General features: G+C 50.8%; 1 protein-coding gene across 11 annotated transcripts in view; it reads left to right on the top strand.

Moving 5' to 3' along the window:
- Positions 1–22,664, top strand: part of TSPOAP1 (TSPO associated protein 1) — a 67,868-nt gene extending 45,204 nt beyond the window's left edge. For 4 of the 11 annotated variants that reach the window (XM_032129559.1, XM_032129567.1, XM_032129561.1 and 1 more), the window contains 12 exons: positions 740–1,039; positions 1,316–1,495; positions 4,577–5,695; positions 6,304–6,427; positions 6,579–6,730; positions 7,271–7,433; positions 9,670–9,741; positions 10,108–10,143; positions 11,052–11,155; positions 12,876–12,947; positions 14,454–14,582; positions 21,366–22,664. In XM_032129559.1, the coding sequence (XP_031985450.1) occupies positions 740–1,039; positions 1,316–1,495; positions 4,577–5,695; positions 6,304–6,427; positions 6,579–6,730; positions 7,271–7,433; positions 9,670–9,741; positions 10,108–10,143; positions 11,052–11,155; positions 12,876–12,947; positions 14,454–14,582; positions 21,366–21,581 (2,667 nt within the window). In that variant the 3' untranslated portion in view covers positions 21,582–22,664. The other 7 variants (XM_032129564.1, XM_032129565.1, XM_032129560.1 and 4 more) reach the window with 7 other exon arrangements.
- Positions 22,665–24,471: the final 1,807 nt, after the last annotated feature.

Raw genomic sequence — 24,471 nt, forward strand, 5'->3', positions numbered from 1 at the left:
AGAAGCTCAACACTGCAATGTCTCACTGCCCCTGGGGTCTGATCCTTCAGTGTTTCCAAAGTGCGCCTGGTCCATAAGGACAAGGTTGTGCTCCATTGCAAAATGCAGGGAGGCTGCCTTGGTTAGAGTGAGAAAGAGGCAGCTGCTGAGGGCCCACCTGCCTTACCTTTCTTGTTTCTGGAACTCCATTCCTCCATCTCCCAGAGGTTTTCTTGAACTGGTTGGAATACAGATGAAGACCTTCTTTAATTCTCACTAGGTGACATAATCAGGAGCTTGGTGTACTCTCTGTGTATATTATCCTTCATTAATTCCCCTTTTCTTCACACCCCTTGCACCCCAGGAAGTCCTGGAGTAGTGTCCTCATCTCCAGCTCAGCCCACCGTGCCAGATGGTGTCTAAGGACATGCCTCTGGCAGATGACAGTGAGAAAATTACCTTGTTGTATAGCTTGGGCTCTTCTTGCTGCTCTGAAACCTGTTCCTGTCAATACCTTTGTGGGCCTTTCCTGAGCTGCAGCACTGGGAGCTCCATGTGTCCCCTGGGAGCTGAGGACAGGGAGGGATTTGCTTCAGGGCTGGCCAACATTTCCAGCTGCAAGTTGCCTGCCAAAATATTCATATGCCTACAGCACAGAACACACCAGAGGGTCAAAGAGTTTGGGGTGGTAAGACTCTGTTTTGGTGTATTAGTACTCTGAGATACCTGCCCTTGGTTTCACTGCTGGTTTGTTTCCCAGCTGGAGCAATCCGCAACCAAAGCGCCGGAGCTGGGAAGCCCAACCGACAGCAGGGGGAAGCTCCAAACAGAAACCTGCCATATGTGCTCTGTGGAGGAGGCACCCAAAGGTCCCAGTGCTGACAGGGAGAGAGAGGCAGAGAAGCACCTGAGCCCAGAGCCTCCGTCCTCCCCCAGCCAGGCTGAGGGGACACAGGACCCCTTCCAAGATGGAAACACGAGTGGGACCAGCTGCCAGGAGTTCCTGAGGTTGTCTCCTGGCAAGGAGGTGATGAAAGAAATGTCCAGAGTGAAAAGAGAGGTTTGTTTCACCTTGGTTGAATGTGTGTGCCTGTGGAGGGATGTGAACTCTACTTGACACTTTGAGTTTTCCAACCTTAGGCAGCACTGTTCTGTAGGCTGTAAAGAGAGGCTGATGGCTGTGTGTGTCCACACATGCCAGTCACTCCCTGGCTGCTGCCCACTTTCTTTCCTACCACACTTGAGCTGTGTATGTGCTCAGAGAAAGGAAAAATGCTCCTTTGTTGCTGAAATAGAGTCTGGGAGAACTGAGAAAATGTGTTTTGCTTTTCAACAGCAAGAAGAAAAACTGTCGGAAATGGGCCGCAGACAGTTGACCCTTTTCTCTGAGCACAACCGGAGTTCTGACCTTTCAGATATTTTGGAAGAGGAGGAAGAAGAGGAGCTGTCTTCAGAAGCTCTGGAAGAGAAGAAATGGGACCAGAGAGAGCCGTGTTCCCAGGAGAACGGGGAAAAGGTAACTTGTCCCGAGTGCTGCTTGCGGGGAGCACCGGCGCAGCCATCCCATGCCATCAGCTCACAGGAGGAGGGGCTGGACTGAGTCTTTCCCAAGGTCCTGCTGCTCTGCTTTTACTCCCAGTGTTGGCTCAAGGTAGTAAAAACACAAGGTCTTTGGGAGAGGGAAGGGTGTGTGTTTGTAATGAATGGAGCCAGGGTTTAATTAGATGGAAAAACACACAGGGTGATGTGATGTTTAAAATCCAGGGTTAAAGTCAATGCTATTGATTGAGTTCTTAACACCGATTGTAAACAGGGAAAAGTCAATGCTCTCAGGCACAGGGTGGGGTTGTTGGGGTGTCTTGTGCAGGGCCAGGAGTTGGACTTGATCCTTCTTGGGTCCCTTCCAGCTGAAGATATCCCATGATCCTATGATTATTTGGCTTAGGCCTTGGTGCTCTCTGTAGCCAGGGTTGGCATGTAGGAGCAGAGCTGTGGCTTTGCAGTTCAGATGCTGCAAGGGGTGAAATTCTGCTTGAGCTGAGCTGTAAGTGACCAGGTTAATTCGTGCTCAAAGAGTTAAACCTGGCCTGAATGCACCTGTGGGAATGTGATTCCAACTGGAGCCGGTGTGTAACCATACAGATTACAGCAGCTGGGATGAACGTCCATGAGGGAAAGGACTGAGAGTGAGAGACTGGGAAGTTAAAAAGCTTTGCAGGAAATGTGATACGCCTGGATGGCAAGAAAGCAGCCTCTCTTTGATTTTTCATGTGACCAAAGAACATCTGTGGTTGCTGGTGCCCTGTGTGGCTGCTGGTCTGCAGGGATGGGGCTGGTGAGCACTCAGTGGTAGCGGACAATGTAATGACTTGGGAGTAAATTTCCTTTTCTCCCTCTGAAGGGGCTTCTGCTTCCCAGGTGTGGGATTGGACCTGCAGCACAGCACATCAGGAGCCCCAGGAGAGCCTGGTGGCTGAAGGGGCTGGGGCTACCTCTGAAGGTTTTGGAAGGGCTTCCAGTTGTTGGGATTGGACTGGGAAAAAGTGGACGAAAAACAAGTTTCCTGGAAGGAGAAAAAAGGAAATAAGAGCAATCAAGAGCACTATTCTTTGTGGGTTTTTTCTGGGTGTTTTATTTTGGTTGGGTTTTTTTCTGAAAGGAAACACCAAAACCCTGCTTACGTCCTGTTGAGCTGAACAAACTGGTGCTTCTTGACTGGATGAAGTAATTGTTTTCTGCTCTGGCAGTGACAGAGTGAGAGTGACAAGATGCTGAATGGGGAGAGGACATGAGGGTAGGAAGCTTTAGGGCAAAGAGCTCCAGTGACTGCCTTATGGATTGAAGGGGATGTGACTGGAGTAGGGCTGTTTTCTAGGATTCTGCATATTTAATTAAATTTTCTGTTACCTCAAGACTCCTCAGCCAACTCTTTCAGGATCCAGAGGATGAAAACACACAGGGGTGCTGCTTTTAAAATGTTTATCCTCAAATAAGTTGTTTAATTGCTGAAACCATTTATTGTATTAAAACTCAAAAGCAGAAGCCACAACTCTGCGAACAGCTAAAAGAAGTCTTACTGAACTTACTTTATGGTTGTATTTATGAATTTGGCATATTCCTAATGGGTGCTGACAAGGCAGAAGCCTTGAGCATGTGTCCTGTAAGGAGAGTTTGAGAAAATTGAGGGGTTTTTGGCCTAGAGGAGTTGAGTGGGAGATTTTGTGACTGCCTATAACTATTTGCATGATGGTTAAAAGGACAAGAGCCAAAGTCTTCTTGTTTCTGGGAGATGATATATAAAAAGAGGCAGAAATCATGAGGTGCTGTTGGAGAGGTTCATGCTGGAGATGAGTTCAGACCTCTTTCCCAGGAGGGTGGTGCAGCCTTGGGACAGGTCCCCAGAGGGTTCAGGATCTCCATTCTTTGGTGTTTTCAAGTCTCATCTAAGCAAAGACACCGATTCATTGTTGGCAACAGTCCTGCTGCAATTAGGAGACTGAACTGGAGACCTCTGGAGGCCCCTTCAACCAGTTCTAAATGTAATTCAAGACCAACTTTTGCTTGGAAAAAGCCATCGAGGTTGGAACTATCAGTAGAGAGCCTGCGACTGCCTTTGTTTCGCCCCCACTGTGGTTCGGTTTTTAATTATCTCTGAACAGACCTGCTCATGGCTGTAGCTTAAAACTTCAATAGCTACACATGCTTGTTAAGCTATTTGTAAGTGTCTTTAGAGCACATAATGATGTAACTTGTCAGGGAAGTTGAACAAGAGACCTCCAGACGTATCTTCCTACCAAAATGACACTATGCACCTGGGATTTTAACTTTTGTGTTGGTGCTAATGTAATAAGGAGCAAACCCGTAAATTCTACAGTTGGTCCACAGCAAGTTTTAAAATTCAGCAGTGTTGTCCCCAAAATTTTCTTTTAACTAGTAGGCTTTCCCCCACCTGCAAGTGAAACTCAGGTCTGTGTGACCCTTTGAGGTAAAGGGGTTTTTCTTTGTGCTTGTGGGAGCTCTGCTCCTGGATTTGCAGACAGGAACCTGCAGTAGGGCTGCGCTTTGCTAGGAGATGGGAAGGGCCCAGGCAGCAACGTCTCCAAGGGGTGTCCTACAGCAGGGGGCCATTCCCCGTGCTCCAGGGAGAGGACAGAGGTAAGGGGGACCCGTGGCTCCGTGGGTGAGCGCAGGCTGAGGCTCAGTCCTGTGGACAGAGGAGCCCACTCAGCTCTGCCGTGGAGGGACTGCGCCTCTCCTGCCCCCGTCCCACCCCGAGGGTGCCAAGCCATGGGGAATCCTTCCCGTGGCAGGATGAGAGGTGCTGCAGGCAGCTGTGTGTGTACAGGAGAGGCTGGGAGGGAGCTCTTCCATGCATTTGCCTTCCTCGCTTCCCGCTGCATTGCTGGTCCATCCGATTGCTTTTGCCAGAAGATCCATTGCTCCCTCTGCCCCCTCCCCTTGCTTTGCTGCAGCCACAGCTCCATCCTGCTCTGCTGGGAGGGAATCAGGGTCACTTTGCCTCTTGTTTTAATGTGTATTTCCTCTCTTTTTTCCTTTGCTTGTCCTGGCTGTGGCTTTTCTCGGGGTCTGGGTACAGATGGATCTTTGTGATACTGACAGCGATGAGGAGATTCTGGAGAGGATCCTGGAGCTCCCGCTTCAGAATAACCACAGCAAGAAGTTGTTCAGCATCCCTGAAGTGACTGAGGATGAGGATGAAGACGAGGATGTTACAGAAGAAAAGACAGACCCTCAAGACTCGCTGGAAACACAAACCTACCATTCAGGAAGAACAGAGAAACCACCCAACAGCAAGGAGCCATTTCTAAAGGAAGATGGGAATAACACCTCCATGGATGTGTCTGCTCAGACTCCACAGGAGGAGCACGGTGCTAAGGAGAGCAGAGCAGATGCTGACCGTGCAAATCCTGCCTTTGGCCAGCTGGCCTGGAGTCAAAAGAAGGCACACTGGAACTGGGGCTATCAGGAAAACGACCCAAAGTGTGGGAGTGGCACAAGTCCTTCTTGGAGCAAGAAGAAGGGAAATAATTATCGAGAGAAGACCCGGAGTCGGCCTGAGATAAGTAGGAAGAGACAGAGTGATCCAGCAGAGCACTGCAGTCGTCTGCTGGGCAACTGCAGCCAGATGGGGAGCGGGTTATACAGAGCTCCCAGTCTCAGGGAGGAGCTGAATGTTGTCAGCAGTGCCGGTGGGAAGGAGGGGTTGGATTTGTACAGCCGGGCCAGACAAGGCACCTTACGGAAAAAAGCCCCAAGAGCAGTGGGAGCAGGGGGGGCAGAACCTGCTGTGATGGCAATGCACTGCCCCAGCCCCAGGAGCCTGGAAATAGACATCGAGTATGACTCTGAAGATGATCAGGATTCAACCTGTGCATCCTCCCCGGAGAGCAGGCTGTGGCCAGAGAGGTCCCAGAGCTGCCAGGGGGACTGGAGTGATTGCTCCAGTCAGTCTGAGGTTGCCCACCCAGGTGGCAGAAGGGAGCTGACCAGGCTGGAGATGATGGAAGAGCAGGGTATGGAGTGGGCTGGGTCTCCGAGCCAGCACCTGAGATTCTTCTGCCGGGAGAAGGAAGCCCTGAGGTGTGAGAGCAGCTCTGAGGAGCAGGGCTGGGAGCTGGACTGTAAGTCACCTGGCTGGAGAAGGAGGCTCGAACATTCTTCGAAGGGGATACGTAGCACCTCCTTGCACAAAAGGGTTGGGTGACTTTTCCTATTCTGGCTTTGAAGCAGCTTGCAGTGGCACTGGCTTCCCTCTGCTTCCCTGGCCTGCCTGTATCTTGCTTTGTTCCGTGTTGTCCAGGGAAAGGACCCTCCTCTAGGATTGTCTGGAAGAATACCTGAGAGATTCTGTAGTTCTGTGCTGCTCCGTGGCTTTTCTTGTAGTAGCTGCTTCTGCTTTTCCTGCTCCCTGACCAAGTGTCACCGATGCAGTATTCCTTTTCACACTGGGTCTTCCTCCCCACGGCAGGAGGCTGTGGGACCCAAACGAAAATCCCTGGTGCAATAAGCTGATTGGTGAAAGCTTTGTGTAGATGCTGACTGTAATGTCATTGCCTCCCCTCGAAATGCCCTTTCCTCCATCTTCACCCTCACCAAGGGGATCGTCACTGGTGCCTGGCAGGGCGCCTGCCTGTCCTCAGTTCTGTTTTCCAACTCTCTTGGTCTTTCCAGCTCTAGAGTGTCCCTGAAGAGGAATGTTGCATTTGGATGCACTGCTCTTTGTGAAGTGCGTTTGGGCTGAGCACTGTTCAGGGAGTTGGAAGGCAGAGGCTGCTACTAATTCTCTGGTGGTTCCAATTGCAGGCATCCAGTCATAAAGATTCCAGGGGCCCGGAGCCGCCCTGCACGGCATGGCAGGCTCCTAGCAGGAGGCGGAGCAAGAGTGTAAGAAGAAGCCAAATGCAGAAACCTTTGCTCTCTAGTCCAGGTGAGCAGCAGCGGGGAGAGATGAGGGCAGCAGGAGAGAGGGAAGCCTGGAAGTGGCTGGGGAGAGGCTGGCAGGCAGTGCCTGGGCCCTGCAGGGCTAGGGCAGGGGCAGGGTGCTGATGTTCTCTCTGCTGTGTCCCCTCTGTGCACAGGCCCTCCAAGGAGCACCGCTCCCGAGAGCTCTGGCAAAGATGATGGCATTCGGATCTTTGTGGCTCTCTTTGACTACGATCCTGTTTCCATGTCCCCTAACCCTGATGCAGCAGAAGAGGAGCTCCCATTTAAGGAGGGGCAGATCCTGAAAGTAAGAGCTTAGTGAACATCTCCTACTCTGTGGATCCATCTGGTGTTCCTGGGGCAGCATAAACCTTGGGAGGTCTGCAGCTTCCTCATGAGGGAAGTAGAGGGGCAGATGCCCCTCTTATATATCTTATATATATGTATCTTATTTATATATCTTATTTATATATCTTACATATATATATATATGTATATATATCTTATATATATATCTTATATATCTTCTCTCTGGTGACCTGAGGGAATGGCTGGAGCTGTGTCAAGGAGGGTCAGGTTGGATATCAGGAAAGGTTCTTCCCCCAGAGGGTGCTGGGCACTGCCCAGGCTCCCCAGGGAATGGGCACAGCCCCGAGGCTGCCAGAGCTCCAGGAGCGTTGGGACAGCGCTGCCAGGGATGCCCAGGGTGGGGTTGTTGGGGTGTCTGTGCAGGGCCAGGGGCTGGGCTGGGTGATCCTTGTGGGTCCCTTCCAACTCAGGATATTTCATGATTCTTTCTCTGTGCAGCTCAGTCCCTGCAGCGTAAACTGTCTATTTCCCCTTGCAGGTTTGTGGAGACAAGGATGCTGATGGCTTTTACAGGGGGGAATGTGCTGGAAGGGAGGGATACATTCCATGCAACATGGTGTCAGAAGTCCCTGTGGAGAGCAGTGAGCTCAAGCAGCAGCTCCTAAAGCAGGGGTTCCTGCCTGCAGACACGGAGAGCCCAGGTACTGTGTGTGTGTGTGTGTGCGCCCTGCTCTGTGGCTCTTTGCTGGAATGTGGGAAGCTCAGCCCTGCTGTCGTGTGTGGGCACTGCAGCCACCAAAGCCATCTGGAGGGCTGTCCTGGATCTGCAGCCTGATTTAGCGGCTGCTCCGCGGCAGGGGGGTCTGGCTGGATGGGGGTGTTCCAAGCTCTCGGTTCATCCCTGACTCCACTGCAGTGTTTGCAGCTGCTGCAGCTGCTCCTGGGCTTGAGGTGCGGGAATTGAGCACAGAGGCTGAGCCTTGCTAGGGGAGGGGAAACAGAAGCGTTTGGAGAGCAGCTGGAGGATGTGAACAAGAGTTCTCACTCTGTTCTCGCCTTTGTTTTGAAAGCCTGTGACTGAACTCTTAGGATGACCCTGCTCCTGGGTGAGAGGATCTGTGACTTGGGAATGGCGATGGGGAAGAGGGAGGAGAGGTGTGAGACAGCAAGGTAGGCAGACAGGAGTGTACAAGGAGCAGACCTGGTCGTTGGGTTCCTCCTTCCTTACTCCCTGAAGTGCATGGTCAGTGCTTTGTGCACTGCAGACTTTTCCTGTTCGTCCCACTCACATACTCGGGGAGGAAAGGGAGCATCCCTGCCATGTGCAGCCAGCACAGCTCAGGCAGAGTCAGGCTCAGTGGCTGTGAGCTGCCCCTGCTGTGAATACTGGTCCCAGTGCCTGTCCCTCATGCCTCCACCCCTCAACCTGCACTCTTCTGTGCACCCTCTACTGCCAGTGCCACTTGTTGGATCTGCTCCACTTGTTAAAACACCAGGATATTCCTGGTTTGCCTGATCCCTGTTTCCCTGCCAGTTCAGCAGTGAAAAACAGCACATGGCAAAGGTAAGCCCTGACATTGCCTGAGCTGGGGAAGAAACCCAAATCAACCAAAAAGTAAGAAAACTCAGCAGAAAAAAAGGAGCAATCCAACTCATTCCTATTTCCGTGGAGGGAGACCCAGTATCCAGCCCTAACATACCTTTAAGGTCCCTTCCCACCCAAACCATTCTGTGATTCTGAGGGGCTGACAGTGCCCAGCTCCTAAATATTGGTCCCTGGAAAGTTGATCCTGAGGAGCACAGGGATTGAAGGAGCCTGATGCTTTCACTTGTGATTTCTTGAGTATGTTTTTCCTTTGGCCTCTCTCGTGTCTGAGGAGATTTGAATAAGGTGTTTCCCACATCCATACTCTTTCTCCTGTGTGTATGCCAGAGATGGCTGGATGCCTGTGGTGGCCTGTGTCCCTCTGTGGATACACAGGGCTCTCTCTACCCTGCCCCACTGCATACTCTTGAAAGAGTAAAGGATTTTAATAGCTCTGAGACTTCATTAAACATGAAGGGTTTGAAAGTTTTGAGGAAGGTGGTGGTATTTAGTAAGATATACCTTGTGTGTGTGTGCAGGGAGGGACTGTAGTTTTGGCACTGGTGGGGCCACACCTCAAATCCTTGGGGCAGTTTTGGGCCCCTCTTGTCAGGGACACTGAGGGGCTGGAGCGTGTCCAGGGCAGGGAACGGAGCTGGGAAGGGGCTGGAGCCCCAGGAGCGGCTGAGGGAGCTGGAAAGGGGCTCAGGCTGGAGCAAAGGAGGCTCAGGGGGGACCTTGTGGCTCTGCACAAGTCCCTGACAGGAGGGGGCAGCCAGGTGAGGGTTGGACCTGATGATCTTAAAGGTCTTCTTCCAACCATAGTGGTCCTCTGATTCCTTGGCAGTGGGGCTGGCTGTACCTCTGCTGTTTTCCTGCTGCCATAAACCCCTATCACAGCCTTGTAACTAAGGAAATGCCTTGGAGGGGTTGGTCTGGGCACTCTGCAGGTTCATTTGGGATTTCATCCAGTCCTGACCCTGCTCAGTGCAGAAACTTTAGCTAGAGGGCTGGGATTTTTCAGGTGTTAATGGTACAAGGTTTTATTTTGTCCTTATGGTGCTGCTTCTGAAAGATAAGAGCAGCAAAGTCTGTCTGCTGTGAGCTGTGGAGTGGCTAAGAGGCATAAGCACAGTGTGGATTTCTCTGTGTATTTGGGATGTGGATCATGCCTCATCTGAGTCCACAGGCAAGGCTCGGAGGGCTTTGCCCACAGAAATCCTGGTGTCAGCCTCCCAGGGGAGGCATGTCATCTCCTCTGTTCCCTGTTCACTATTCAAGATGCTTCTCACTTTCCATTCACTGTCTGTTTCTCTTGTCTATTTATTTGCTTTTTTGGTGTTTTTATTAAGGAAATGGCACATTTTCTCCACCTCCACGCCGCCAAACCGTCCCTCCTCCAAAACCCAGACGCTCCAAGAAAGGTCTGTGTCACCCACTGCTTCCTCTTTGGTTTTTGCTATAGGATTACAGACTGCATTGAATTTTTACTACTTGCTTTCAGGACCTTCAGACGTTTGTCTCTGTACGACTGCTAGGAAGTGGAAAGAGAGCCCATCCCTGTGCTGGTGTTAAGTTTTTAACAACAGTGATGTCTTTTATAGTTTTGGAGCTTGACCTCTGCTTCTTGTTACGTTCCTGAGTCCTGGTTACTGGTGTAGACTTTCAGTTGCATGAACAGTTTGCTTCTGTTGTTTGCTGTCTTGGTGTTCTCTTTATTGTTTGTCAGTTTTGTCGCGTGGTCACTGTTGGAGATGAGCTCTTACTGATGAGGCATTCTCTTCCCCCAGCAGGGCTGGACAAACAGGAGTACAAGTCTCAGCCAGGTGAGAATTGCTTTTACTGGAGAGTAGGTAATGCATGATCAAAGTACAGATGTGTTTTGTGGTCAGGGGCCAGTGAGACACCCTGTGGTGCTGCTTCAGAGCACTGTAACAAAAGGTTTTAGTTCTTTCAGTTCAGCAGTGGGTGCAGAGTGCTTTGACTGAGCAGAGGGTGCTTGCAGGGGGAGCACACATATTGCTGTGCTGTGGGAGGAGCAGGCCAGTCTCTCACTCATTGCATGCTATGGTCCTTAAGATCCAAGGGCTGCTGAGAGGCTGCTCCCCCTGCTGAGGTGCATCATCTGTTGATACCCAGAGAGGCCTGGTCTGCAAACCCTTTGCCAGCCCATCCAGTGCTGACCCGAGGCAGGGTTTAAATCCATGAATGTGTGTTTTCTGCAGCAGCAGACTTGGCTTTTGTAGGCTCAGGGCAGGTCTCTAAATGGGGCTGAGCAGGCAGGAGGTTGTTGATGGCAAGGCCGCACCGCCCTGTGTGCTGTTCCCTGGCCCTTGGAGGATAAATTTTGTAGCTCAGTAGCAGAACATTGTGTAGTGGGAGGAGAAATGTCCTTTCAAGACACTGTAAAGAGACAGCTGTCCTCTGTGTGTGTATATATGTGTGTGTGTGTGTGTGTGTGTAAGTAGGAGACGTAAAATAAAACATTCCTGTACATACAGACAGAGCACCAGGATGCTGGGATGGGGGGATATTCCCACTTTTGTGCTTATGAGGTGAAGAAGAAGATTGGAAAACTGCTTTACCAAATGCCTCGAAAGTCTCTCTCCACTCAGTTTCCCCCAGTATTCTTTTTGTTCACTCCACTACAAGAATGGTGAAGGAGTTGCTGTGATTTGGGATTTTGTCCTAAGACAAAATTTCCATCTGAGAATATTTTATTTTTGTCCTGCAGGGCAGAAACATAAAGACATTGAAGCAGAGCTGCTGACTCCTCGCAGGATGGTGGCTGCCTTTGACTACAACCCTAAGGAGAGCTCTCCAAACACAGATGTGGAGGTAACCACCAGCTGCTCCTCTCTTTTTAGAGGTTTCTTCTTCCTGTCTCTTTTTTCCTTCTCTCTCAAGACACTCAGCCCTTTGATCCAACCAGAGTCTCAGTGGAACTGTGTGAGTATTCATGGCATCGTTTAGTGGTTAGACAGGCCTGAGCAGATCTGGGGCAGGAGGAAGCAGCTCCTACTGGTAGCAGCTGATCCCAGAAACACTCTGGGAAAAGGAAAAACCTGCTTAAGGGTTTGAAAGCACTTCTGGCACTTAATTCGAGCGTGACTTTTGTGTTAAGTACCTGTGTAGGTCTTGGTTCAAGCAAAAAGATTTAGCTCCAGTTTAATGGACCAGTCTGCAAATTTCTTGTTTCCAAGCAATTCCTATATATAGAATCACAGAATCGTGGAATGGGTTGGGTTGGAAGGGATCTTAAAGCCCATCTCATTCCAACGCCCTGCCATGGGCAGGGACACCTTCCACTAGTCCAGGTTGCTCCAAGCCCCTTCCAGCCTGGCCTTGGACACTTCCAGGGACAGGAAGGGATATAATCTAAACAGGGAAGGATATAATGCAAACAGTATTTTTGTGGATCAGTCTGTTCCAGGTGGAAAGGTGGTGATGCAGAATCCTTTTTGCAAAAAGAGATGAGCACATGCTCTGTTCTCTGTTCCTCCGAGCTGTGTGAGCTGTGTTAGCACTCTGAGCAAACACAAACGTGGAGTTTGGAGCCAGAGCCTTTCCCTTCATCCACAGAGGAGTGTCTGGCCAACAGAGGGCACAGTTCAGGGAGTGCTTGTGTCTCCTGCCCGGACAGACACGGCCGAGGCCAGAGCGTTTTAGGGATGGTGGAATATCTTGGGAGAGACACAATGTGAGCACATATCCAGCCACCCAACACTCTTGAACCCTTGTCACCAAGGAGGGAACTGTACTTTTTGCAGTGATTCGTTCTTTTAGAACCTTCCTTTTGGACAAGAGCTCAAATTATTGAAACAAGCTGGTGCAGTTCTGTGGGAGATGCTCCACAGGAGCGACCTGCAGCCTCCAGACATAAATTGAGGGCTAGGGATAAAAGATGGTAAATATATTGGAAGTAGATCCCTTCCAGCTGACACTTGTGAAGTGCCAGTGTCTTGAGTGGGACTCTGCCTGTTTGGAGCCTCCACTGGGCAGCTTTTTCCATTAAAAGAGACTGGTGACACCTTTGTCCTTGTGCCCCATGGAGCATGTGCTGGGGTGCCTGACAGGACAGAGAGTCACTGTTTGCTGTGCTGCTGTTCTATGTCCATGTTAAATCTCCCTGTTTGTATGCATTCCTGCTAGTGACCAATCCCTGAGTGCTGCATACAGAACAGGCTCAGATTTGTAATTATATTTATACAGGACAGATTTGTAATTATATTTAAAGAAATTAAAGGTATTTCTGGTGTTTGCTGAGCTTGTCCTCAGTGCTTTCCAGAGCAGGTGGTAGGGAATATTTTGAACCCTTATTAAAATTGGTTTAAAAATAGGCTTTGCTCTTGTCTTAATTTATGAAATGTTTCCTTAGCAGTGAATTCCAGAGTTATCCATTTCAGTTTCTCTCGTGCATCCTGGTACTGCAAGACTAAATACAGTGGTTTCCCTCCCTTGGAGTGAGATTGGGCAAGAAGCCTGGGGGAGCCAAGTTCCTGGTGAGAATTTCCAGGCAGTGCTTCTCCTGTGACCTCTGTTCTCTGGCTCTTTGCAGGCTGAACTGACCTTCAGTGCCGGGGACATTATCACTGTCTTTGGGTCCATGGACGATGATGGATTCTACTATGTAAGTGCAGGGCTTGGGAAGATCCTGTGGTTACACTGGAAATTGTTGGAGTTCATCGAGTGGCAGGGAAGCAGAAATCAGGGAACAAAGTATTCTGCTTTTGGGAAAAAAAAGAAACTCCTCTTTACTTAGTGCTGGGCAGCCTGTTTCTGGTACTCATTGCTCCTGCTGTAAGTCCAATATTACAGAATCCTGGAATGGTTTGGGTTGGAAAGGACATTAAAGGTCATCCTTTTCCACCCCCTGCCATGGGCAGAGACACCTTCCACTCTCCCAGGGTGCTCCAAGCCCCAGTGTCCAGCCTGGCCTTGGCCACTGCCAGGGATCCAGGGGCAGCCCCAGCTGCTCTGGGCACCCTGTGCCAGGGCCTGCCCACCCTCCCAGGGAACAATTCCTTCCCAATATCCCATCCATCCCTGCCCTCTGGCACTGGGAAGCCATTCCCCCTGGTCCCGTCTCTCTGTCCCCTGTCCCCAGTCCCTCTCCAGCTCTCTTGGAACCCTTCAGGCACTGGAAGGGGCTCTGAGGTCTCCCTGGAGCCTTCTCTTCTCCAGGTGAACACCCCAAGGTATCCCAGCCTGGCTCCAGAGCAGAGGGGCTCCAGCCCTCGGAGCAGCTCCGTGGCCTTTAAATATCCCAGTGGTTCTGAGTTTATGTTTTGGCACCAGTTGCCTGCAGGTTTCCCAAAGCCTTGCCTGCATTTTTCCATGCACACACCAGCTGAACCAGCACCTGCTCAGAGCTGGCATTTCACCAGCACTCGGACACTTGGGTCAGAGGCTGGGATGGTGATCCGAGTAGGCAAACACGTTCCTGGGGCTGTGCCTGCCCTCCAGCTGTGTGTCTACGTGAGCCTTGGCCCTTGGATCATCCACCTCTCTCTTCCTGCATGGGAAACGGTGTGCCTTCACACATCAGACTTGAGGTTGAGCTCCAGGTTAAGTCTGAGGGCATCACTGGGAATGTTTTGTTTGATCCTTTTATAGTGTTGGACAGACAGCATTGCTGGGGTGGGTTTTGTCTCAGCCAAACCACCTCCTGTTGAACTGGAGACATGTTTGTAGGAATACAGTAATGCAGCTCTGGGCCTCTGTGATCATGGATGCAGTGCCTACAGGACATGGTATCAGCACTGCCTCGTTCTTTAAAGACATCAGTAAATACCAGGGCAAATCAAAGGCCTCTGGGGCGCCTGTGGCACAGTCATATTCCAGTATGGTAGTGGAGATTCTGAGTTTGTAGAAATCACCATGTTGCTGGAATACCTTTGTCACAGCTTGCTGCCATCTCTTCTTGCTTTACTCTCTTCTGTGTTTCTGTGCTCTGAATTGTTCCACAACTAAGCAAGGAGGCGAGTTATGGAATTTGCTGAGGATCCTCCCAACGTGGATGTGTTCTGGACTTGTCTCAGCCCACAGCCCCACCTTCTCTGTAGGGCACTGCACCTCGAGTTGTTATTCATTTCTCCAGGAAAGCTGATGTGAGAACTGAATGTTGATCTTGCAGGGAGAGCTGAACCAACAGAGAGGGCTTGTCCCATCCAACTTCTTGGAAGCTGTCCCTTTGGATGGAGACACAGCCGAGGAATTCCACTCCAAAGATAAAGAAGCTTCTCCGCTGAGTGCTGAGAGCCAGGTGAGATGTGACTGCATGGCACTGCCATGCAGGCTGGGATGTGTCTGGAGCCTGGGCATTGCATGGCATGCAGCGCCCATGGGATCACTGAACTTACTGCATGCTGCCCATTCATCCCACGGGAGATGCCTGACGGAGTGCTGGGAGCTCTTCCCAAAGATTTGCTGTAGTGCAGAACGAGGCACAAAACAACTCCACCTGCTGGGGCCTCCGTGTGCTCAGCTGGGCACAGAGCATTCAAATCCCACCAGCAAATTGTTTAGATCCACTGAAAGGTCCATGGGGAAATCCGATTGGATGCAAAGTTCAGCTAGCTCCCCAGGCACATGAAATTCCACAAATATGGTTATATCCATGCCAGAGAGTTCTGGAATTAGCAACACCCTAATACCAATGTTCTTCCATCCACCCCAAGCTAGAGACATGTTAATCCAGGCTGAGGTGCTTCTGGATAAATTCAAAACACCCTGAGGAGTTTCCCAAACAGATCTGTGGGATGGATCCTACGGTTTCAAAAGCATGCCCCAGAGGCAGGGAATTCAAAGGTTAAATTAATCCCTTGCATATGTTGCTGAGACTTTTGGAATAAAGGCTTAAGTGGGAGATTGGGGTCATGTCAGCAGCTGAGGCCAAAAGTGTAGCAGCTCCTTTGTCATTCATGGACCTCCTGTGCTGTCCCACTCTGGAGTGGAGGCAGGAGGGACCCAGCTTGGTCCAGCTCACATGGGCTCAACCTTCAGTCGTTCTTGGGAGGTTGTTGGCACTGTCATGTGGTGCCAGACCCACATGAGTGGGAGCAGGTTGGCTTTGAGCCATCCTTAGAGGAGTAGGTGGCCCTGAATCCCTGAATCCTGCTCTGTTGAACTCCCCACTGGTGCCATCCCAGCTTTCCAGCTCTCTGCAGCATTCCTTGGCCTTTTTTCATGCTCAGCTCTTCCTGTTCTCTGTATCCATCTCTCCTTTCTATCTTCAAATGCTGCTTGGTCTCCCTTCACCTCAGCCCCATCCCTTGCTTCCAGGCATTCCAGGCTTTGTGGGTATAGGATTTGCACTCCAGCCTTGATGCCTTCTCGGGCAGAGCAGCCTGGCTCAGGAAATGAGGTTTGTGGGCTGTTTGTTGGATCATCTTCTGACCTCAGCAGCTCTCTGGGATCCTTGTACTTCCCTGTTGAGGGTACTGGTCCTTGCTGGGGAATGATAGGCTAATCAGTTCTTACTGCCAGGGTTTAAGAGCCCTGAGGTCACCCAAGTCCAGCCTCCCTGGGGGTTAACAAGGATGCAGAGTGGGGTTCTTTCTTCAGTTTCCCTCTCAAAATCATTTACTCTTACCAATTTACTCATCTGTTGAAATAGAGGGTGCCAAAGGAGACCTCAACCAGTAAAATGAACGGTGGAATTCCAAGTGTAATTTATTGCAGATCTTCCCCTTCCCTCTGGCATCAACCAGCAGCCACAGGGCCTGTTTCAGATTCCAGGGGTCGTTATTCCAGCCCAGGTCCTCCCAGGAAGCGAGGGGGTTCAGGTAACCTTGTCTGCCACTGGCAGGTGTGAAGGGTTTGCAAAGCCAAACCCACTTTCCTCTCTGCTGTCCACTGCTGCTGAGTTCAGTGGGTGACTGAACCCCTGGGCAGCACTTTGGCCCGCATATCCCTGCATGCTGAAGCTTGGAAGCTCTTTTCCTATGTTCCATGACATTTTTTACCCAGAAGCACCTTTCAGGTGTGTAAAAAACAACCCATATAAAATAGACACATTTCAGGCTTGCCTGCCCTTCAGACCTTTCCATTTGTCTCCAGTCCTCTGTGCCTGAGATCCAAGGGAGCTTCCCCTTGCACTGGCTCTGACTTTTGGGTGCACAGAGCAGGAACCTGTTGGATTTGGTACTTTTGGTACTCTCCTGATCCATGAACTGCTGGTCTCTGTAGTCTGGGGGCTTGGAGAATTCAGATGATGATGATTAAACCAATTTTATTTCAGTGGGAATTAGCTTGAACTCTCTAGGCATGACTGTGCTTTGGCTGCTTCTGCATCGTGCCAGCCTGGCTCCTGTCCTGCTGCCTCCCTGCTTCCCCTGGATCCCTGTCCCAGGGGATTCTGGCTCAGCACTCCAGCACTCCTCCCACTTGTGCTTTGCAATCCAGACCTGTCTAAACAGCTTCCAAACAGGAAGGGCATGTTTTCCCCCTGTTAAAAGTGGTGTATTTACCCTGCTCAGAGCCAAATGGGTATTAATTAACTGCATTTAAGTGTGTTTAGTGATTCCTGAGGAGACAGGACCCAACCCCACGGTGGTTTTGGCTGTCACAGCAATCACAGCATCCCAGCATGTGGGCAGAAAACCTCATGGGGAAGGCAGAAGGAAAAACCTCCTGTAAAACAGACATATTCCATATCCATCTCTGAGCTGGAATGAACTCTCCCTGTGATACAGCCATGCCTGAGGCTTTACAAATTCCTGTGGCACTTTCACCCCACAGAGTTAAGGAAAACTGGTTTGTTCAATTTGCTGTTGGCAGAGCAGACTCCCTGCAAATTCCCAGTCCCAGCTTGAGCCCTGGCACCTCAGGGGGGGATGTGTGTGCACCATGGCAGAGCTTTGGACTCCGTTACAGTTCATTCCAGTTGCAACAGAAGCTTCTCCATGAGTGATTTTTAAATCACTTGTAACTTCTTGGATGTGATGTTCTCACCTTGTCTGTTCTTCTCACTTCCCTTCTCCCTGCTGCCCTACCGAAGGCCTGAGAATAAGGACAATTTATTTCCAAATTGAACTGGGGAAGGTGGATCATTTTGAATTATTCCTGAGTAAATCTTAAAATGCCGGCAACTGAAAAGGTGAAGCAATTGAACTTACAAACTGACAATATTTGGGGATTAAACAGGCAAACAAAAACAGCACAAAGAAGAGGATCCAAGAAGTTCTGGTCACAACCAGGGCCCAAAACAGTCATGCTTACCAGCTCAGAGCAGCTGCTTTAACGCTGTTCCTGCTGATGGAATATTTTTCCATCAGTAACATGCAGTTTCTGTCAAAGACTGATTGTAAAGCACCTGCAGAAAGTGTTTGATTCTAATTGATTTCATGTATTTATTTCTGCCTGTGTTACGCACCCGGGACGGTTCTTTTCTTCAGAGAATGAGGAAGAGAAGAGTCCAATGATAGATATGAATGATACATAGAGAGAGCAACCATGTAAGTGTGTGAGACCTTCAACCTCCCACCCAGCCCAGCACCTCAAAGGCTCCTATGCCTGGAGTTGGCTCCTTTTCTTGCTTGTAGTTTGACAGGCTGGTTTGGGGCTGGTGTGGGGCTGTGGTGGCAAATCCACCTTCAGGTCTGATGTCAGACCTTTCACTGCCACGCGGGTTGTGTTAAAGATAAACCATTCGGCACATGAGGTGCAGTTGGTTGGAACAATTATCTGGTGGTTTTGGGGACCAGGATGGGACTGTGTTGCATATTCAGGTTTGGGAAGGACCTGCTTTATAATTCAGCTTGGCCCTTCTGTTCACATCAACAGCCAAAGCTTCGTTTGGCCTTTGCAAGATCCTCCTCAGTCTGAGCACACTTCATGGTCAGCCTGGGGTTTTTTCCTTCTGGATTTTACTCCTTCCTGAGAATAGTCCTGAAAAACCCCTGCCCGCCATCAATTTAAGAAAACAGTAACATTTAGTCCCTAAAACCAACGTTATGTGGATAATTGTTCTGGGGCTGGGTGGGTGAGACCCCTGGTTTTGGGGGGCAGTGGGAACAGTCTTTGTTTTCCTTAGTTTCAAATGTTTTCCAGAAATGGTGTTAATCAGTAACACCTGAGAGAGCACTAAAACCACTCCTGAAAACTGACATCACTCTTCTTTATCACTCTAATAACTTGTATGAGGATCTTGACGGGGCAGTTTTTCCTTTGTTTCTCTTAGAGAAGAACCCCCAATTTTAGTATGATTTTTCTGTTACCAGGTGAATCTGTGAACTGGTTCTGTTGCTTTTCTGCCACATAGAGACTCTGAGGCTATCTGTACATGTTTGTGTGTGTGATATCTGTACATGTGCCTCTGTGTGTGGAACTCTGCCGCCTGGGCATCATATTCCACAGCTGGGAATCCACAGCAGGACTTCCAGCCAGACAGGAAACTGTCACTTCCTTCCAGCTGTTTGATATTTGGCAGTGCCATTGGTGCTGCAGTGTTCTTACTCCAGTAAATAATTGTGACTTTGCAAGTAGGTTTGGGTACCTGCCTCTGTTTGCACAGGGCTTTTTGTGCACGACTCTGCAGGAGAAATTGTTTGCGGGGCCACTTCAGGTCTGCCCTGAAACTGTTCTACCTTTACCCAAAAAGTGTTTTCCAGTGGTGCATGGACAGAGCCTCCACTGCCCTGGCTGCACAGGGGCCTTTACATCCCTCCCACATCACCCCCTGAGTATTGGTGAGCCCCTTCTGACATTAGCCCAGTGCTCTTGGGCATTTCATCCAAGGATTCTTTGTTGCACAAATCATAAATAGTTTCTGGAGCAGAACCTGGGGATTCTTTCTCTTGCTCCCAGCTAAGACAGTGGGCTCCAAGTTAGCCTTTACCTGGCTTTCTTTTTCTCTTTGCCTCCATGAATCTTGCATTTCTGGCTGCAGAAGGTTCATCTGGATTCATTCAGGTGTATTCCCAGACTCCTCAGACCTGGCTAACGCTGGGGTTGTCAGCATCAAGTGCTGTTCGTGCACAAGGGAGCTGCCAGGACAGCCAGAGGTTGCAGTTGCTGCTGCAGCATTGCTTGGAGTGGACCTTGCAGGCAGAGTGCAGCTTTCCCAAGGGCCAGCCTGGGCCATCCCTCAGCATGTGTGACATCCTGCAGCGTGTCCTGCTGGCCTTTGGGCACCGTGCTGCACACCTGGAGTGTTGCAGGAGTACCTGGAAAGGAACATTTTCAGGTGAACAGAGACTGTGAGCTCAGGACAAGTCAATCGTGGGACTGGTTACTGTCGTGGAAAAAGGCACAGAGGAGTTCCAGCTCTGTCCTGTAGTTCAGGTAAGGGAGAGTCTGATGCCTCTGGCACAGTTCAGTCACTGCTGTGAGGCAGAAGTTGACTCTCAGCTTTGTGGAGTTGGGAGGGGTCACAAATTCTCTCCAAGACGGAGCTCCCTGTGCTCCTGCACGCTCAGGACTGACTCCATGGGTATTGCAGGTGCTGAGTCTGACCCAGAACAGAGGTTTCTGCTCACCCTGGGCCAGAAGTGCTTCACTCCTGCAGCAGCCCGGACCAGCACAGCTTCCACCCGTGAGGGGAGGACAGGCCACAGCTGCTGGGTGCTCCTGGTCCCGCAGGAGGGGGGTGCTGACCCAGCAGCAGGGTGACAGAGCAGGCGTGCTTTGACTTTCCACCCAGGAGGCTTTATTTATAAAGTCCCCACAGCACGTGAGCGTGGCTGGGCTGGAGGGAGGCAGCTGTGCTCTGGCTGTGCCTCTGCCTTGTTCAGCTGCTTGCCCTGGACACAGAGCGGGACCAGGGCCAGGCACATCCAGCCCTGCCCAGGGGTGGCTGCTGGGATCCTCACACAGTTCCTGGCTGGTGTCTGATCTTCAGGAGTGCTTCCACCTCAGGCAGAGGGTCCTGCTGCCACTGTCACCGTCTCACGTTCCCTCTGGGGGCTGCGGCTGCTGCAGACCTGTGAGGGACTCACTGGAGCCCAGGCAGAGAGATGCTGAGGGTGTGATGTTCCAGTGTCCAGAGGGCTCTTTTCCTGGCACAGCTCCAGCCACTCTCACCCTGTGTTTTGGGTAATGCCAAGACAGGATGTACAGCTGGAGCTTGGAAGCTTCTGGTTTGTGAAAGCTGTGTGGAAGAGAAGGCAATGAGACTAAGGCTCTCCTGGGCCTCAGAAACCCAGAGCCTCTTCCCTGAGGAACTTTGCAGCCTCTTGGGAAAGCTTGACCTGCCAGATTGGTAATTGTCACTGTCTAGACACCTCAGCCTAGTGAGAGGAGATCGTGGAAGGAAGGCTGCTGCTGGGAACTGACCTGTCAGTGTGTTAGGAAGAGGAAACTGAGCCCAGGACTAGGGCACATCCTGATTTCCAAAAGCCCGTTCCAAAGGGAACAGCACCATTTGAGACTGGTGGATCCCAGTGAACTTTCTCAGACACTCAGGGGCTCAGGAACATTCCCACATGCTGCTTGATCCAGGGCTTCTCCATGTCCTGCTCCATTGGTGCCACTGCAGAGCACCAGGCTTGGCCTCCTGCCCCTCCTGCCTCTGGATCTGCTGGATGCTGAGCAGCCTTGCAGGACCCCCAGTTCCTCCTCCTACCATGGCAGTCACTGTGGCGAAGCCTCAGGGCTTAGCCAGTCTCCTCAATCTTCTGGAGGTCTTTGCAGAGCCCTTGTTCTTATGAAGTTTGGTTTTGTTCATGTCCTGGCTTCTGTCCCAGACATGCTGGGAGCCCAGCAGGCTCCGTGGCTGAGGCATCCATGGATTCATCAGTACCTATCTCCATCCATGCTCTCAGGAGCTGCTTCACTTAGTTGTGGAGCAGCATCTTTCACTATGTCCTTAGTGGGTCTTTTGTGCTGTCCTGTTCTTAGCCCAAAGTTCAGGAATTTCAGGAGTTCTTAGCTCAGGAAGGGTCTGGGTTGTAGGTACAAAGTTTAAATCCACTGGAAACTTCCTAAGTGGAACTGCACCTGCATAGAGGGGAGAAGGCCAGGTTCTCTGGCTGAGGTCTATGTTGGTGTGATCTCCAGCAGTTCTAACTTGTGCTTTTGTCTTTTGTTTTTTCTCTTTCCCACCCAGCTAAATCCAGATGGATCTGTTGATCAGAGTGACTCCTCTCCATCTCCTCCTCCGCCAGCACCTTCCTGCCTTGTCCCGGGCGAGCAGTGTCCAGAGCAGGCATCGCTGGCCCTCCTCACCTGCAGTGACGCACCTGGGCAGAGTAAAAAGAAGAGAGGCTTCTTCTTCAAAGGGAAAAACCTCTTCAAAAAACTTGGGTCCAATAAGAAAAACTAACAAAGGGTTTATTCCGTCCGGGCTGCCCACACAGCCCCAGAGACTGAGAGTGCAGGAGAAGCCCTCTGCAATAAGCTGATTATTTTCATAGGGAAGAAGTATGTGTTGAATAGAGAAAACTCTGGAGGGTGTGGGAGCTGAGACCCCCTGGGGAAGAAGTGGCTCTGGGGTGTGAGGGCTCAGCTCCGGGATCCAGCATGTCCTGCTCCATGCAGCCCTCGGTGCAGCGGTTCCCTGTAAATATTTTAATTTAAGGATTATATTCTGGCTGTAAGTTAGCTAACTGGCTTTTCCCAGCAAAGCCCCGGCCCCTTAGGAGAGATCCCCTGTACTCCACACCCTGGTATTTCTCTGCTCCAAAGGAGGTCGTGTCAACTCCTTCACTTCCTGCAAAGAAAGTTTGCACTTTTCTGTCCTGTGACTCCCCTTCGCTGTCTCTGGGCTGATGAGTGAGTTCTTACTTGTACTGTAACCCTGTAAATCTGCAGCTGTGCCTCGGAGCATCCCACACTGCCTCAGTCAGCTTCCAGCACGAGGATCCCCGGGGAGGGAGGAGCGATGCCCCGGCGGGGGTCGGTTCTTCAGCCTGGGGGTGGGCTGCTGTCAGCTGCTCTTGCCTGGTTCACCTTGACCATGCACTGGCTGGGGACTCCGCCTTATTATTTATTTTATCGATTTATTTATCGATTGATTTATTTATCTACCTATTTATTTATTTATTTATCCGTCTGCCTCTCTCCACGGTTCCGTTGGGCTGTGTCCGTGAGCTGCTCCCGAGCAGAGCACTGGGAGAGCAGGGCTGGGGAGTTTGCTCTGTTTTCATAGGAGGTGATGTGTTCCTGCAGCTGAGACACAGCCCTGCCCAAGCACGGAGGGTTCTGTATGCCATGGTTTCTGTCCCTCCCATGTTTCTTTCTCTGCATGTTCCAGTGGGTCCTTGTTCTGAGCAGGGCAGTTCCGTGAGCTCCGTGAGTGGTGCCAGCACAGCGGCCACGAGTGGTGGTGGTATGGTATGTTTTTATTTAATATCAAATTTTATTATAATAAAGTCTATTTTCACAAAAACACATTTTCCTTAAAAAAGCCGAGGATTCAGTGATGCTTCTTCACGGGGGTGGGGAGATTATACCAATCACCTGCACCTTGAGGATGTTCTCCACCTTCTGTGTCCCCTTCTCGGAGGGACAGATGTGGCTGTGGGTGCCCTGGGTGTGAGGTGAGGGGAGCAGCCCTGGGGCTGCAGGGCACCAGGGAGGGCTGTGGGCACGAGGCTGCCCAGGGTGCCTGGGCTGGACCCTGCACTCCCAACTCCCCTGGTGTGTGAGCATTGGTCCTGCACCTGGAGCCTCTGGGAATCCAGCCAAGGTGCCAGAAGTCACTCTGGGATTTTGTGGGGATTCTGCAGAATTCCCCTGACAGGAAGGACTTGTTTGGGAAGCTGCTGCTTGTAGAGAGAATATTCCATAAGGATCCTGATACCGCAGTGAGGCACCATGTCCTGTAGTGGATGGGAGTCAGGGCAAGGACAGACCAAAGGCTTTGAAATGATGAAGTGCTGCAGCTCTGCTGGAGTTTCCATGGCTTCTGGAGCAGCCTCGGTGATGAAACTCATCAGCAGCCCAGAGCTTTATCTGCAGCCCGTCCTCCCACGGAGGAAGTCGTTGCTGTTCTAACTGAATTTACCAACTGGAGTTTCCTAAGTGAGTTGTTGAAGGTCTTTTGAAAGAAACTGTCACTGCTTTTATCAGTTCCTCGGGGCATTAATTGAAGAACAAAACCTTTAGGAAGAAAAGCAGCCTCTAGAATGTTCTGGGGTGTGCCCAGAGCCAGAGGCCCCATGCAGCCAGTGCCTGCCTGGCTCCCTCACTACTGGTGCTTCCATCCTCGCTGCCCAGCTGAGCCCCTGGGGCCACAAGGTGTGTGCTGTGTGTGCCTCCTTTAAATTTTGCTGTGATAGACCCAGGCCCATCATTCAGCAAAGTCTCCCTAGTTGGGTTGGTTCCCCAACACCAGGCAGGCTGTGCAGCAAAGCTCAGAGAAGTCTCCACAAGAAAGATTTAAGATTAACAGCTTCAAGCTGTTATAGCTACACACGAAAGGCTACAAGGAACAAAAAAAAAAAAAAGGCAAATATATAATCCAGATGTTCTGCTTTGCATCCTCTGCTTCTAATCGCTGTGCTACAGCCCAGGTGTGGATGGCACCTCTCTGCTCAGGGGAGCTGCTGGTGGCATCAACATACTCCTGTTTGCATTCTCAGAGGAGCAGCATGTGCTCTCTGAGTACGAGGGTTTGGTGCTTGTGTTGGTGCTCACCAGAAGGCTCAGCCAGACCTGTGGCCTTTCCCAGTCACCATGATCTGGGAGCAGGGTCACAGTCTCCCAGGAAAGTAAATGTTCAAGAGACAAAGCATCTCACAACCCCCACTTCCATGGTTTCTGAGGCAGTTGGAGAACAATTCTTTTTTTTTTTTTTTTTTTTGAGAGCAGTTTGGTGGTGTTTCTCAGGGGCTGGTATAGGGGTTGGTGTGTTTAACATCTTTCCCGGTGACAAAGTGGCTCATGGGCACTCTAGGCAGTGTCCTGGTGACACGAAGCTGCGTGCTGGGGTCACACACTGGAGGGCAGAGATGGGCATCCAGGAAAAGGACCTGGACAGGCTGCAGAGGTGGAGCTGTGCAAAACTCATGACACTCAACAAGGCCAAGTAAAAGGTCCTGCATGGGAGTTGGGGCAATCCCAAACACAAACACAGGCTGGGAAGAGGATGGATGGATGGATGGATGGATGAATGGATGGATGGATGGAAAGCTGCCTTGAGGAGAAGGACTTGGAGGTGCTGGTGGATGAGAAGCTCAACACAGAGTCACAGAATGGCCTGGGCTGGGAGG

Source organism: Corvus moneduloides, chromosome 20 (assembly GCF_009650955.1).
Source record: "Corvus moneduloides isolate bCorMon1 chromosome 20, bCorMon1.pri, whole genome shotgun sequence".
NCBI lineage: Eukaryota > Metazoa > Chordata > Aves > Passeriformes > Corvidae > Corvus > Corvus moneduloides.